The 17001-nt window shown below is 44.6% G+C and overlaps 1 protein-coding gene across 3 annotated transcripts in view; it reads left to right on the top strand.

Moving 5' to 3' along the window:
• The window catches only part of tmtc1 (transmembrane O-mannosyltransferase targeting cadherins 1), a 189063-nt gene that overhangs the window by 80798 nt on the left and 91264 nt on the right, over nt 1-17001 (top strand). For all 3 annotated transcript variants that reach the window (XM_072552525.1, XM_072552526.1, XM_072552527.1), the window contains exon 5: nt 7500-7581. In XM_072552525.1, coding sequence (XP_072408626.1) covers nt 7500-7581 — 82 coding nt within the window. The remainder of the gene's footprint in view (nt 1-7499; nt 7582-17001) is intronic.

A 17001-nucleotide genomic window follows, 5' to 3' on the forward strand; every position in this document is an offset into this window, starting at 1 on the left:
GTTCAGAACTGAATACTCCAATTAATGGCCTTGCGTATTTGCTTGTCATAAACGCGACAGTAGGAACATTTTCTTCTGTTCACACTCCAAGGGCTCTCCCAAGCTCTTGCAGTCACTTGCTGTCTGGATTGGGTCTCTGTGACAGAGGGACTTGTCCAATAATGCAAACTCGAGCGCGATGTTTGGTGGCTGCTTTGATTGGCAGTAGGTCAAAATTCCTGTCGTGAAACACCATGCACTGAGCAAACTGAGTGCTGTGTGCACATTAAACCAGGAGAGTAATAACCCCTCAGTCTGCAGACTCCCAGACAATGTTCGCTGTCTGAGCATGCTCGCAAATGTTTCCTTAATGGCAACTGTTGTTGGCAGAGTTCAGCTCAAGGAGGGTAGAAATTGCCGCAAGAAAGCGAAGGAAAAAATGTAAAAATAATTTAAAATCTCACTTAAGAACATCCACAGAAATGTGACAACAAGTGAGTGCAGTATAAATATTGTAAATGGCATCGCTATCTACTTGTAAAGAGCATAATTGTCCATCAGAAAATTGCCTCTAATTTTGAGCTCAATTCTATTTTCTATTTAGATTTAGAAGAGTGTTGTGCATAGTTTAACAGTTTCACATAAACCGTGATTTGCCACAGGCGCAAATATTTAGGAGGTAATGACTGAATCTTCAAGATAAGAAATTTTTAAAGGTGTTAATTAAATGAGCAGCCCGTCCCTTGGAGCTTTTCACTTGCCTGACTGGAATTTTAATGCCAGGACTGGTGAAAGGCTTCAGTCCAGCCTGATCCTCTCTTGACACGTCACCCACATTCATTATCTGAGAGAAGAGGCACCCTGGACAGTTTTTAGCTTTGCTGGATCACTACTGTTAATTAAAGTACCCCTTGGAAGGAAAACTTGCATCTCCTGTAATGCTTTCCATGCTCTCCACCCATTCCAAGCACACTTTCCAACCAAGTTTAAACTGAGGTGCTGTCAGCAGAATTTAAGTGGGCCAACATTTGATTTGATTTGATTTATTGTAGTGTAGCTAAGTACCTTGCTTTGTTCTGCGAGCAGTGCAGGTAGACGATAGCAAACAAGGACATACAGATCGTCAGGTGTTTAGACAGAGCAAGACACACAAGATTACAGCTGCAGAGGAGGTGGGCAAAGCAAGATCAACATTAGCAAGGTCAACATTATTTTGCGCACGGTCTCTCAAAATTTGAATAAAATACCAACTCGTCGGGTTTGGCATTGAATGAGGAACCAATGTTGTCCCAACGCTGGAGAAAAATTCTGCTCTTTTTAAATATGATTAAAGAGTGGGCATTGATTTAACATCTGACCTTCACATGGCAGCAGGCCTGACAATCTAGCTCCAGCTCAATACTGGCATTAACCAACATCACCTGTGCCTAGGGCGAGTCTTGAACCTACAACTTTTACAGGTCGCCGTCTCATCTGCCCACTGTGTCAGACTGACAGTGATTGCCATTTTATCTGAAGTGAGCGAACAAAGTCCACATCATGAATGGTAACTGGGATCATCTTAGCCTGTCCTGCTCAGTTACTGAGTGGATGATCTCATTGAAGAGCTAGTTACCCTATCAGTTCCTTTCTTTCTTCGCTCGTTCGATTGTGATGCATTAGTATGCAGTGTGGATGTGCGAAAATAGTCATTCGTGCTATTTCTCGCTGTTCATCTGAGATACCCCAACAGCATGGTGGGCCATTTGCTGGGCCAATTCAAAGCCATCATTTTATCTTTAATGGTTTCTTCTTCTGTTTTGTAAAACTCGCTACAAACTAAAGGGCAGCAAGGTGGCTCAGTGGTTAGCACTGCTGCCCAACAGCGTCAGGGACCTGGGTTTGATTCCGTCCTCTGGCGACTGTCTGTGTGGAGTTTGCACATTCTCCCCATGTCTGTGTGGGTTTCCTCTGGGTGCTCCAGTTTCCTTCCACAGTGTAAAGATATGCAGATTAGGTGAATTGGCCATGCTAAATTGTCCATAGTGTTGAGGGAAGTGTAGGTTAGGTGCGTTAGTCAGGGATTAATGGATCTCGGTGGGTTACTCTTCGGAAGGTTGTTGTGAACCGATTGGACCAAATGGTCTGTTTCCGTACTCTAGGGATTCTATGATAAAAACAGCAATTGCTGGAAAAGCTCAGCAGATCATGCAGCATGTGTGCAGGGAAATCAGAGTTAACATTTCGAGTCAAATGACCCATCATTAGAACTGGAATGAATCTCTATCCAGCCGCCTTCACCTTTGGAAGCTCCCTGTTTCATTCTTCCTTCGCAAGGTATTCTTGACACTCTAGCTTCTCAACATGACTCCCCTCTCCAAGTGACATTGTGGAACTTGCAAATAATGTACTTGTAGGTCAGGAATGTTTGTTTTTTTTTCAGGGCTCTGGGGAGTGTACCATGGAGCAGAGATTTGGGTGGGAGGGAAGGTTTTGGAATGTGCACCTGTTTCCAGGCCAGCGCTTGTATTTTGCCTGCAGAGTGTAAGATGATGGATAAACCTATATGACAATGGATACCCTTAAGTAGACAGTTGAGAACCACGTAAAGGCATCTTTCTTTTGAATGTGTGTTACCTGTGGCAGGTAAGCACTTGACCATTTAGGTAGCCTGCTAGGCATATATTGGTACCCTTCTTGCACACTTGGGGTATGGACACCCCTCCTCATTGGGCATAGTATTGCCTCTGGAGGGTGGCCTCTGCCTTTTCACTATTCCACCCCCACCAATACCCTCATGAGGGCCTGCCTCACCAGCCCAGGTTAATCAGGCTTGTCCACCGTTGTTCTTGGGCATCCTCTATCTTGGTTAACCAACTGGAACAGGGTATCTTACACTCCCAGGTAAACACGCTGCCAGTGTTCTAATTGGCCAACAGCTCTTGGAGGCGCCATCTTGTTTCTTAAAGCGACAGGAACTCCAACCACAGGCCGTTTTATTTTTGATTGATTCACAAGATGAGGGCATTAGCTAAGCCAGCATTTGTTGGCCATCCTTAATTGCCCAGAGGACAGTTTGGTGTTAACCACATTGCAGTGGGTCTGGAATCGCATCAAGGCTAGACCAGGTCAGCATGGCAGTTTCCTTCCCTGAAGTGAACCAAATGAATGGGTTTTTCCAACAATCAGAAATGGATTCATGGTCACCATTTTAAAAATTGAATTCAAAGTCCATGATCTGTCACGGCAGGATTTATACCCAGGTGCCCAGAGCTTTACCTGGGCCTCTGGATTCGCGCTCCAAGGATAAGACCATAGGCCATCACCTCCCCTAAAGTTAACTTCCAGAAGATCCAGTCGGGGTTTCCATGGCCAAGTGAGACAGGATTGCCTCAGTTCTCTGGCCAGTAGATGTGCCCCTCACTGTCCAGTGAAATCCCAGGCACCCTTCCTGTACATGGTTCAATCCTGAGGCCTGAACCACTTGCAGTCGTGTGAATCTTTCACCATTGCCCCATCCCAGCTCCTTTTGAGAAGGAATAGAGTTAAACTGAATAACTCACGGCTGTCCAGTATCATCGTGCAGCTCAGAAATTCCCAAAGTGAACCACAGCAAACTGAGTACTTCCGAAGTGTGGCCACCGTCAAACAAGTTAGAAACGTGAAACATGGCAGCCAAATTGGGCACAGCAAGCTCCCACAGACAGTAGTGAGGTAATGGAATGGGTCACTGCTGAATGATGGGTCAGGGTTGCCCTGCTCACGGGCACCCACTTGCACGCATGCACACGCACACCCATGCACACGCGTGCACACAGACTCAAAGAAAATATTTAACAGGACAAAGTAATGGGACTAAGTGATGGCCAGTTCCTAGAACCGGCACTAAACTGAAGGATCTAATTGTCACTTTAAACCATGTGTCATTACAACCTGACTTACTATGTTCAGACATGTCTCTTTGTAATGTAGCTGCCCGATAAAAGCAGAAACCATGGAAACTGCTTCATGTCACAGATGACAGTGATTTAGTGGTGACACACACACTGGATTGCTACATGGCAAAACATTATGGAGAATTCCGAGCCATTATGTAGTGGTGCTGCACTGAAAGGCATTTTTCTATGAAGCGACTATTCAATTGTTGTTGGGGGTTTCGACTCTTAGTCTGCTCTCCTGCTGCTTACGGCTGAATTTCTTCAGGCAATTCCCAAAGTTACTGGGGCCAGACTGCAGTCTGGGGAGTTTCCTGTTGCTTGCCAACTGTGTTAGAATCCTAATTCAATCATTTGCTTCATCCAGGTGTGAGCATGACTTCATTTCTGAAATCCTTTGAGGTGCGAGGATGAATTGTGTTTGGTGTTTCTTTTTTAAATTGCAGCATTTAAAATGATGGCTGCCAGCGAGGGAGGAGGCAACAAAAGAACATTCTGGGCTTTGGCTATTTCGTTTGCTTGTCAGGAGAAGGCGTGGGTCGTAAATTCATCAAACATCTTTCTTAAGTCTTGTTGGCTTAATAGGCTCGATTCTTATAATAAAAAGGTGGAGTTGCAAAAAAAACTTGGCAAGCTCGCTGTTTTCCGAATGGTCTACTGACAGGACCCTTGGCACCTTCTGTCACACCCCCCAGTCTTTTACACATTGAAATCCTCTGTCCACGTTTTTTTTTTAAGATTAGATTCCCTACAGTTTGGAAACAGGCCATTTGGCCCAAGACTGACCCTCTGAAGAGTAACCCACCCAGACCCATTTCCCTCTGACAAATGCACCTAACACTCTGGGCAATTTAGCACGGCCAATTCACCTGACCTGCACACCATTGGATTGTGGGGGGAAACCGGAGCACCTGGAGGAAAACCCACTCAGACACAGGGAGAATGTGCAAACTCGCCCAAGGCTGGAATAGAACCTGAGGCCCTGGTGCTGAGAGGCAGCAGTGCTAATCACTGAGCCACCATGCACATGTGGGCAGTGTCCAAGCCAAGGTGATGCTGACTGTCAAAATGCTATTATACATCCAGCACCTTTCAGTCATGGTCTGGTCACTTTGCAGGTGTCCAAACTGTTCCAGATTCTGCAGCAGGGCTCGTTAGTACCCAGTTGCCATCTCGTTCTGAGGAAGGGTCACTCAACTCAAAACGTTAACTCTGCTGTTGGATGCTGCCAGATCTGCAGAGCTTTTCCAGCAATTTCTGTTTTTGTTGGTTTGTGGTCGGTCTCAGATTGGCTGTTCTATAAGGTTAATAACCTTGTGTTGTGCAGATGTCCCTATTTAGATTGCAAAGTCTGCCATTAAGTATATTCTAGCCGATGCCTTCAGCTAACAGAGGAGTGACTGCAGACAATCCATCTTTGATATTTTATACTCTAGACACTTTTTTTTATTTTCTCTGATGATGAGACAGGATCTTGGAATGGGTGTATGACTTAATAAATATCACAAGTTATAATTCTGGCAAAATTTGGAAATATAACATCTGAAGTGCAGTGAAATCAAAATTTTCTATTCCATTCAATTGGAGTTAAAAAGGCCTCGGGAAGCATTGGAGAAAGTGAGGACTGCAGATGCTGGAGATCAGAGCTTAAAAGTGTGTTGCTGGAAAAGCGCAGCAGGTCAGGCAGCGTCAAAGGAACAGGAGAAGGGCTTATGCCACCCTCCTCATTCCTGAAGAAGGGCTTATGCCCGAAACGTCGATTCTCCTGTTCCTTTGATGCTGCCTGACCTGCTGCGCTTTTCCAGCAATACATTTTTAAGCTCTGGGGAAGCATTGACCTTGCAGTTGGCAGCAGTACAGAGGAAGGGGAGATGTTAGGGTTTTCAATACCACATAGATTTTGCAGAATTAGTGGGGGAGCATGTGGAATTAGTGTTTGGCTAAACGAGTGGAAAGTAAAACCTGATTATCACATCTGCAGAAGAGGGAGTTATTTCCTCAATTAGCAGAATTTGCTTCCCTTTCATAGTTTTGGTGGCACGTTCTGCTAAGAATAGCTTTGAGGGCCACACCTTATTCCTGTACGTTTGTTGGAGTGTAATATTCTAAGCAGAAGGTTCAAAGCATTTGTTGTTGTCTTAAAAGGAAGACTCCCGTTAATGGGGTGATGCTTTTCATTGAACTAATTCATTATTAGCACTGCCCAGCAGTGGCACAGTCCTGATTTTCCTTAAGATTTCTCTTAGGTTGAATTTTCAGCCCAGCATCCTAGTTTAGTTTCTTAATTGTGGAGCCAAAGGTTCTATGTCCCAAAAGTGACTTCCCAGGGAGTAAAAAAAAGATGGTAATATTTGGAAATGAATGCATTGCCCATATGAGTTGTCTATTTTGAAATATACAATTCAAGTTGGACCATAAGTCCCTCTTGCCAGATTGACGGTTTTCCCACTTGGGTTAGTGATTTCTCCCGAGTCACAACCCCTTGCTCTGCTCTTGTCACGCTGACCCAACTGCAGATATCTGTGGTTCTCCAGTTCCAGCCTCTTCTGCATCCCGAATTTTCATTGCTTCAGCAACGGCAGCAGTGCCTTCAGCTGCCAAAGCCCCTTTCAAGTTCCTACTTTAAGCCTCTCCGTCTCGCTCCTTCCTTCTTCGTAAGGCGACTTATGCCCAAAGCGTCGACTCTCCTGCTCCTCGGCTGCTGCCTGACCTGCTGTGCTGTTGTGGTTCTGTTCGCCGAGCTGGGAATTTGTCTTGCAAACGTTTCGTCCCCTGTCTAGGTGACATCCTCAGTGCTTGGGACCCTCCTGTGAAGCGCTTCTGTGCTGTTTCCTCTGGCATTTATAGTGGCCTGTCTCTGCCGCTTCTGGTTGTCAGTTCCAGCTGTCCGCTGTAGTGGCCGGTATATTGGGTCCAGGTCGATGTGTTTGTTGATAGAGTCTGTGGATGAGTGTCATGCCTCTAGGAATTCCCTGGCTGTTCTCTGTTTGGCTTGCCCTATAATGGTAGTGTTGTCCCAGTCGAATACATGTTGCTTGTCATCTGTGTGTGTGACCTGCTGTGCTTTTCCAGCGCCACGTTTTTCGACTCTGACTCTTTAGCATCTGTAGTCCTTACTTTCTCCTCTTCTCCTCTCCTCTGACGTTCACAAAGTTGATAGACCTCCAAGTGCAGTCAATGTTTGTCTCAGTGTGCTTCTTGGGGAACAGACCATAGAGCAGAGTCCAGGAGCTGCTTGGAATGGACCTTGACCATACTCACTTTCCACTTATGAAACTAAGACAATGTCAACCTTACAGAGAGGAAATGCTGACCTGACCTTGTCCTCACTTGTGTGTCATAGTGATCAGGAGTTGGCACCAAAACTGATTGCTCCCTACCATTTTCAGAGGCAGGTAACTGAGACAGATGCTTCAGAGTACAGCCCCAGTAAAAGTAAAAGCATTGGACAATTCTCAAACCTGAAATATCTGGTCTGCATTGTTGCCCAGTTACACTTAGATCAGTCTATTAAAATGCCTCAGGTAGAGCCCTGAATCTGTGTTTTGTCAGCTTTCACTCCTTCGGCTGGTTTTGATTAAAAGCTGTCTGGTTTTCACATTTCAGAAATCTATCAGCTGACAGGATCGGAGGACTGCTAAAATTGTCTGCACCGTACCTGAAGAGAGCTGGTTTTGTAACTGTGTATGTAAGTAACTACAAATTAAACTCGTCAAATTTTTGCCCCAGTGAGAATGATTTTTGGTATTTGTAATACAATGGCAGTTGAGTTAGATGAGGGAGGAGAATTCCTTGTAGAAAAGTGGTTTGGTTGTGACTGGTTGGAGATTAATAGGAATTTGCATTATCAAATGGGGTTGAATCTGCCTTTCACATCTGAAATACCTGCATACTGGCATGCATCTGTAAGCTTAGTTGTCTAAGTTTCTCTTAACCAAAGCTTCTTAGCTCTTATATTCTTCTTAGTGAATCCTCATTGCATGATTAGACTCCTTACAGTGTGGAAACAGGCCTTTCAGCCCAACCAGTCCACACCAACCCTCTGAAGAGTAACCCACCCAGACCCATTTCCTAACACTATGGGCAATTTAGCATGGCCAATTCACCTGACCCGCACATCTTTGGACTGTGGGAGGAAGTCCACACAGACACGGGGCGGGAGGGGAAGAATGTGCAAACTCCACACAGATAATCTGCCCAAGGCTGGAATCGAACCTGGGACCTTGGTACTGTAAGGCAGCAGTGCTAACCACTAAGCCACTGTGCCGCGCATCTTTTACATGTCATAGGAACAGGTTTAGCCTGTTATCTCTATTTAGTTACATTGTAGCTTATCTACATCTCAATTCTATTTAGCCACGATTGTTCCATATCACATGATACACTTAACTAAAATCATTGTCTACATCTCAGTCTTGAATATAGAGTGTCCACTGTCGAACTTGTACAGGTCTTCCAAATAAGATTGTCCTCTTACCTGCCTCTCTGCTTTGATAGGGAAGGTCATTCAAATTCCAAGCAATTCAAATACAACACAACCCAACACAGCACAGGAACAGGCCTTTTGGCCCATCGAGCCTGCGCGGATTCCTAGTCCTTGTTTAGACCTGCTACTTATTGCCACACGCGGTTTCTATCCCTCTGTTCACCTCCCGTTCATGTGTCTATCAAGATACTCCTTAAATGTTGCTAACGTGTCTGCTTCCACCACCACCACCACTGGCAGTCCATTTCAAGCACCCACCACCCTCTGTGTGAACATTTTTCTCCACACTTCTCCCCTCAGCTTTCCCCCCTCACCTTGAGCCTGTGCCCTCTTGTAGTGGACCTTTCCACCGTGGGGAAAAACCCTCTGACTATCCACTCCATCAATGCCGCTCATAATGTTGTAGAGCTATATCAAGTCGCACCTCAGCCTGCATCTTTCCAGTGAAAGCAGTCCAAGTTTATCCAACTTCTCTGCACAATTAAAACCCTCCAGACCAGGCAACCTCCTGGTAAACCTTCGCTGCACCCTCTCCAAAGCACCCATGTCCTTGTGGTAGTGTGGTGACCGGAACTGCACTTAGTATTCCAAATGAGGCCTAACTACACCTTTACAGCTGTAACATAACTTGCCAACTTTTATATTTGATGTCCCAGCCAATGAAGGCAAGACTGTTGTATGCCTTCTTGACCACCTTATCCACTTATATCGCCACTTTCAGGCATCTGTGGGCCTGTAAGCCTAAATCCCTCCCTCTAGCTGCTAAGGGTTCTGCCATTTATTATATAAATTGAACCGGAACTTGATCTTCCACAATGTGTCATCTCACATTTGATCAGATTAAACTACATCTGCCATTTCTCTGCCCAAATTTGCAATCTATATTCCATTCTATCTTCTGACAATACTCCTCACTATCTGCAAGTCTGTCAGTTTTGATGTCATCCTCAAACTTACTAATCAGATCACCTATATTTTCCTCTAGATCATTTATATATGTATATGGCAAACAACTATGGTATCAGCACTTATCCCTACAGAATACCCACCTGTTATTGATCTCTATTCTGAAAAACACCCTTCTATCACTACTCTCTGTCTGCTCTGACCAAGCTAGTTTTGTGTCCATCCATCCAGCTCACCCGCATTGCATGAGACTCTACCTTTTGTACCAGCCTGCCATGAGGTACCTTATCAAATATCTTACTAAAGTCCATGTGGACGACACCCACTGCCCTTGCCTCATCAATCGTTCTTGTCACCACCTCAAAACAACTCAGTCACGTTAGTGAGATATTACCTTCTCCGCACAAACCCATGCTGCCTTTCACTAACAAGCCCATTCGCTTCCAAGTATGAATAAATCCCATCTCTCAGTATCTTCTGCAACAGCTTCCCCATCACTGACGTCAGGCTCACTGGCTTGAAATTATCTGGATTATCTGTTTCCCTTCTTGAACAAAGGAACAATATTGGCCATTCTCCCATCCTCTGGAACCTTCCCTGACGCCAAAAATAGAACATAGAACATAGAACATAGAAAAATACAGCGCAGTACAGGCCCTTCGGCCCTCGATGTTGTGCCGACCGAAGCCTACCTAACCTACACTAGCCCAATAACCTCCATATGCTTATCCAATGCCTGCTTGAATGACCATAAAGAGGGAGAGTCCACCACTGATACTGGCAGGGCATTCCATGAACGCACAACCCGCTGAGTAAAGAACCTACCCCTAACATCTGTCCTATACCAACCTCCCCTTAATTTAAAGCTGTGTCCCCTAGTAACAGCTGACTCCATACGCAGAAAAAGGTTCTCACTGTCAACCCTATCTAAACCCCTAATCATCTTGTACACCTCTATCAAATCTCCCCTCAACCTTCTTTTCTCCAATGAGAACAGCCCCAAGTGCCTCAGCCTTTCCTCATACGATCTTCCTACCACACCAGGCAACATCCTGGTAAACCTCCTCTGCACCTGTTCCAGTGCCTCCACATCCTTCCTATAGTATGGCGACCAAAACTGTACACAATACTCCAGATAAGGCCGCACCAGAGTCTTATACAACTGCAACATGACCTCAGGACTCCGGAACTCAATTCCTCTATCAATAAAAGCCAGTACGCCATATGCCTTCTTCACAGCATTATTTACCTGGGTATCAACTTTCAAAGATCAGTGTACATGGACACCAAGATCTCTCTGCTCATCCACACTACCAAGTAGCCTACCATTAGCCCAGTAATCCATCTTCTTATTACTCCTACCAAAGTGAATGACTTCACACTTAGCTACATTGAACTCCATTTGCCACCTTTCTGCCCAGCTCTGCAACTTGTCTATATCCCGCTGTAACCTGCCACATCCTTCTTCGCTGTCCACCACTCCACCGACTTTCGTATCATCCGCAAACTTGCTCACCCAGCCTTCAAGCCCCTCCTCCAGGTCATTTATAAAAATGACAAACAGCAATGGTCCCAAAACAGATCCTTGCGGAACACCGCTAGTAACTGCACTCCAAGATGAACCTTTACCATCAACTACTACCCTCTGTCTTCTTCCAGCCAGCCAATTCCTAATCCAAACCTCCAACTCACCCTCAATGCCATACCTCCGTAATTTTTGCAGTAGCCTACATGGGGTACCTTATCGAATGCCTTGCTAAAATCAATATACACCACATCTACTGCTTTACCCTCGTCCACTTCCTTGGTCACCTTCTCAAAGAACTCAATAAGGTTTGTGAGGCACGACCTGCCCTTCACAAAACCATGCTGACTATCCTTGATCACATTATCCCTATCCAGATGTTCATAAATCCTATCCCTTACAATTCTCTCTAAGACTTTGCCCACAACAGAAGTGAGACTCACTGGCCTATAGTTACTAGGGCTGTCCCTACTCCCCTTCTTGAACAAGGGGACCACATTCGCTATCCTCCAGTCTTCAAATGATGCAAAGATAAAAACCAAAAAAAAACAACACTGTGGATATTGTAAATCAGAAACTAAAACAAAAATTGCTGGAAAAGCTCAACAGGCTGGCAGCATTTGTAGAGAAACCCTTTGAGTTGGGTCGAGTGACCCTTCCTTGGAACTCTGATGCAAAGATATCTGTTAAAGCCCCAGCTATTTCCTGCCTTGCCTTCCACAGTATGCTGGGATAGATCCCATCTGGCCTGAGGGCCTGTCTACCTGAATACATTTCAAGAGACCCAACACTTCTTCCTTCAGTATATTAACCAGCCCGAGAGTGTTCACACACCTTTTCGTAACCTCAATATCTCAATATCCCTCACGCCCCTCTCTTTGGTGAATACCGATGTAAAGTACTCATTAAGGATCTCACCTATTTCCTCTGGCTCCACCCATAACCTCCCTTCTTTATCCTTGAGGCCTACTCTTTCCCTAGCTACCCTCTTGCTCCTAATATATTGTATAAGGGCAGGCACGGTGGCACAGTGGTTAGCACTGCTGCCTCACAGCGCTAGAGACCTGGGTTCAATTCCTGCCTCAGGCGACTGACTGTGTGGAGTTTGCACATTCTCCCCGTGTCTGCGTGGGTTTCCTCCGGGTGCTCTGGTTTCCTCCCACAGTCCAAAGATGTGCAGGTCAGGTGAATTGGCCATGCTAAATTGCCCGTAGTGTTAGGTAAGGGGTAGATGTAAGGGTATGGGTGGGTTGCGCTTCGGCGGGGCGGTGTGGACTTGTTGGGCCGAAGGGCCTGTTTCCACACTGTAAGTAATCTAATCTAATCTAATCTAAAAATGCTTTGGGATTCCCCTTAACCCTGCTGGCCATGGATATTTCACAGCCCCTTTTAGCCTTCCCTACTCCCTGTGTGAGCTCTTCCATACTTTCTCTATATTCTTCTCGGACTTTGTCTGCTTTTAACTGCCTAGACTTTGGGTATGCTTCCTTTTTTTGGACTAAGCTGATAATTTCCCCTGCCGTCCAAGGTTCCCAAATCCTGCCATTTCCGGTCCTTCATTTTCACAGGACCATGCCTATCCTGCACTCTAATTGATTGGTCTTTACAAGACTCCCACATGTCAGATGTGGATTTACCCTCAAACAGCCACTCCCAATCCACATTCTCTAATTCTTGCCTAATTCAGTTATAGGTGGCCTTCCCCCAGTTTAACACCTTCATCTGAGTTCCACACTTGTCTTTATTCATAAGTATCCAAAAACTTATGGAATTATGGTCATTATTCCTAAAATGCTCTCCCACTGAAACTTTGATCACCTAGCTGGGCTCATTTCCCAATACTAGGTCCAGTATGGCCCCCCTCTCGTTGGACTTGCCACATCCTGTTTCAAAAACCTACTTGGACACACCTAATGAATTGCTCTCCATCCAATCTCCTGGCACTAAGGGAGTCCCAGCAAATATAACGTGCGGGAGAGGGGTGGGGAGGAGGGATGGGGGTGGGTTGGGTGGGTGGTTGGGGAAGTTAAAATAACCACCACAACAACCCTGTTATTTTTACATCTTTCCAAAATCTTTTTTACTCTTTTCCACTGGCAGCTGGGAGGTATGTAATACAAGCCCAGCATGTGACAGCTTCCTCCTCTGTTTCATCTAAAGCATTGATATCCCAGCACATTAAGGTGCCAGTTTTGTCCCTCCTACAACCATGTCTCTGTGATAGCAACAACAACGTAATTGCATACATTAATCCAGGCTCTAAATTCATCCATATTACCTGTTATATTTTTTGCATTTGAAGCAAATCCAGTTCAAGCCTTCAGTTCCGTCGAGCTCAGTAGCCTCTCCCTGACCACTCTTCCTCTTAGCGATATTTGCCTTTGTCCCAAATTCTTCCCTAGTCTCTATACTTACTGACCTGCTGCTCTGGTTCCCACCCCACTGTGGCACCTTTCAATGTCCCTAAAATCAAAGTGCATTTACACCAAAAGAAATCTTCCTCCTCCTCTCAAGAAGTAAATTGCTTCTCAAAAGTATTTTAGATGTTTGAAACCATTCAGTCTCCCTAAGGAGTGCCCAGTGCTGCATGATGTCAGACTGTCAGGCCCACTCTATCTGAGCAGGGGTGAATCTTGCTCCCTGCTGACTCACTGATCTGTAGTGCTACAGCCTCTGTTGTTGTTCTTCAATATTCTCGGAAGCATGCTAGTGCTGGCTGTCTGCTTTTGCATTAATTGCTTTGCTTATTTTGTTCCATCTTGCTGCTATATCGCAGCAATATATAGATGTCATCTGCATAACTGAGTTCTTTACTGCCTGACTATTCTTAGTATCTCGGCTCTCACAGGGTCAGGGAGCATCATACAATCCCTACAGTGTGGAAACAGGCTATTTGGCCCAACAAGTCTGCATTGACCCTTCAAAGAGTAACCCACCCAGACCCATTCCCCTAGATTTATCCCTGACCAATGCACCTAACTTACACATCCCTGGACACTATGGACAATTTAACTTGGTCAATTCACCTAACCTGTACATCTTTGGACTGTGGGAAGAAACCGGAGGAGCAGGGGAAGCCCACACAGACACAGGGAGAATGTGCAAACTCCACACAAACAGTCACCTGAAGCTGGAATCAAACCCGGGTCACTGGTGCTGTGAGGTAGCACTGCTAGCCACTGAGCCGCCATGCCAACCTTTTATTTGTGGTGAGCTTTGCAACAAAATAAAACAGAAGCAGAAACCATTAAAGATAAAATAATGGCTTTGAATTGGCTGTTGGTATCTCAAATCAACAGCAAGAAATAGCGTGAATGACTATTTTCACACAGCTACGCTGCATACTAATGCAACACAACAGAATGAGCAAAGAAAGAAAGGAACTGATAGGGTAACTTGCTCTTCTGAAGGCTCAATGAGATCATCCACTCAGTAACATTCATGATGTGTACTTTGTCGGCTCACCTCAGATAGAACAGCAATAGCTGTCATTCTGACACAGTGGGTAGATGAGATGGTGACCTCTCAAAACTAGGTTTTTACATGTGGGCGTTTGCTCATTGTTGTCCTTTGATTCCAGTTACAGACTTCAGCGTTGTGATTGAACATGATCTGCTGATCTCTTGTGATCCTCTATCATTACCAGTTCCTAGCTGAGCCCAATCAAATTCAGCAGAGACCATACATTGTTATATGACTCACTGCCTTAATCAAATCAGCCACTGGGTGGGATTGAACTGCAGCTGTTCCAATTGTAATTGTTTTATCTTCCTTCACCATTCCCCTTATAAAATATGCAACACTCACCAGAACTGCTAAGCAGGGGCATTTGCTTAAAGAAATTTTAATGGTTTGGCTAGTATTTAGGTCTAATTGTTGTGAGACTGGAGGAATTGGAATAGAGTGAGTTCTCCAGGCCATAGACACTGGTTCCAACTAGAGCAAACTTTAGGTTCACTTTGCTGCAGCCAAATAGATTTATTGAGTGAATGTGCCATAAGATCCCAAGGGATATGAGTAGGAGAAGGCCATTCAGACCTTCAAGCCCTCTCTGCCATCCAGTAACATCGGGGCTGAGCAGATTGAGACCATACCTTCACTCTCCTGCTGGCTTGTCCCCACCTCAATGCCCATGACCCTTGACTTCACTGTCGATGAAAAATCTAACTCTCTATTGAATTTATTCAATGACACAGCCTTTGCTGTTTTCTGTGCAAGAGAATTCCAAAGGCTAACGACCCTGAGAGAGAAGAAATTCCTCCTTATCTCCTCCTTAAGGAGGAGACCCCTGAGATGATTTGTAACTCAGGTTGAGGTTACATTTAGGAGATTCCTTATTTTTAAGCTGTTTGAATGGGTCTGTATTCCCCAAGGGAGGCATTCTCTCACCCTATCAAGCCCCCTCAGAATCTTCTATGTGTCAACACGATCTCATCTAAGTCTTGTAAGTTCCAAAGAGTGTAGGCCCAATTTGTTTGATCTTTCCTCGAAGTAATTGCTTCATCCCAGGAATGAACATAGTGAATCTTCTCTGAACATGCAATTATGTCCTTTCTTAAGTAAGGTGACCAAATCTGTACAGTTTTTGAGGTGTTATTTTGGCAATGACCAATACAGGTGTAGCAAGACTTCCATATTTTTTTTCTTCCATCCCATTTCAATTAAAAGCTAACATTCCTGTACCTGCGTGCTAAATTTTGTGCCTCATATACACAAGGGTACTCAGATCCCACAGCATTGTCCGTTTTTGAAAATAATGTTTTGCTTCTCTCATCTTCCTAATAAAGTGGGCAGCCTCACACTATCATCCCCCCCCTTTAATTTTTACTGACCACCACCTTGTCTACTCATCTATATCCTGTTGTTTCCTTATGACGCTTACTTTTCTACCTGACCTTGTATCGTCAGCACATTTGGCAACAAGATTAAGATTAATCCAATTCGTTCATATAAAGGTGTGCAGGTTAGGTGAATTGGCCATGCTCAATTGCCCCTAGTGTGAGGTGTAGGGGAATTGGTCTGGGTGGATTGCTCTTTGGAGGGTTGGTGTGGACTTGTTGGGCCGAAGGGCCTGTTTCCACACTGTAAGTAATCTAATCTAATTAATCTAATCTAATCTAATCATAAATCTTAAATGATTGAGCCCCCCCAACACAGATCCCTGCGATAGACTGCTGATGCATTTTGCCAAATGGAAAATGGTTTTGGTCCTGACTTTCTATTCTCTTTCATTAGTCATATTACTGCAAATACTGCAAGCTTCAATCTTGTGTGGTCGCCTTTTAGGTAGCACCTAATTTAGGCATCTTTTGTCTGTTTAATTCTCCTGGGGGTTTTCTTTTCTCTGTTAAACCCACTACAATTTGTTATTTTTTGAAGAGGAAGTTTGAAGTAAACTTGGAACAAATTGAGAAGGCTCTTGGTTATGTTCTTTTTCAATCACCAGTGCACTGTTTGTCTTCCCTCCCCTTGGTGAAGCTGCACTGGTTTAAGTGACCTTTGCGTAAACCCTACTAAAACCTAGTGCTAACGAAGCAAGTTGTCAAGTTGAAATGTCGGACAAGGCTAGAATTGAGGAAGAATTAGAAGTTTCTTTTTGCTGTATTTATCGTTGACATGAGCCAGACTGTCTCGGGTGAATAATCTTTACTGCAGTACAGACTCTTTATGCTAACCACTGGCATTCAGGCCTCTTTTATAGTTGCATTGGAACAATATTGGGAGACTAGAGAATTTTAGGATGGAGTCCTTGCAGTGGCAAGCCATTACATGTGAGGGCAAGATGGGTAATTCAGTACTAATGTTTGCATTTTACCATTCCCACAACTTCGCCACAGTTTCCAACACCTATAGGCTTTTATCAGCCAAAGCTCAGGTCAGTGGAACTTGCGCCTACAGTGGCTGGTCCAACCAGTGAGGAATGCATAGAATGTCTTCCGTGTTTTCATTTGTTCTCCAAAAGCTGGTGATGGCACACTGTTAAACAATTTGCAAGAGGTTAAGTTAATGTCTGGACTTATTTATCAACAAATTGATAGAGGATTCCAAGTAAATTAAAAAAAAACTTCTTCCAGAACAAATTGCATTCTTTAGCTTACAGCTTTTCTAAGCCTAGACAAGAATTGTCACTGGGATACTTAACATGTGGTGCATTAGATTCAGGCAGATTGATTTCATTACAACCGAAGTAG

This window comes from Chiloscyllium punctatum, chromosome 32 (assembly GCF_047496795.1).
Source record: "Chiloscyllium punctatum isolate Juve2018m chromosome 32, sChiPun1.3, whole genome shotgun sequence".
Classification (NCBI taxonomy): domain Eukaryota; kingdom Metazoa; phylum Chordata; class Chondrichthyes; order Orectolobiformes; family Hemiscylliidae; genus Chiloscyllium; species Chiloscyllium punctatum.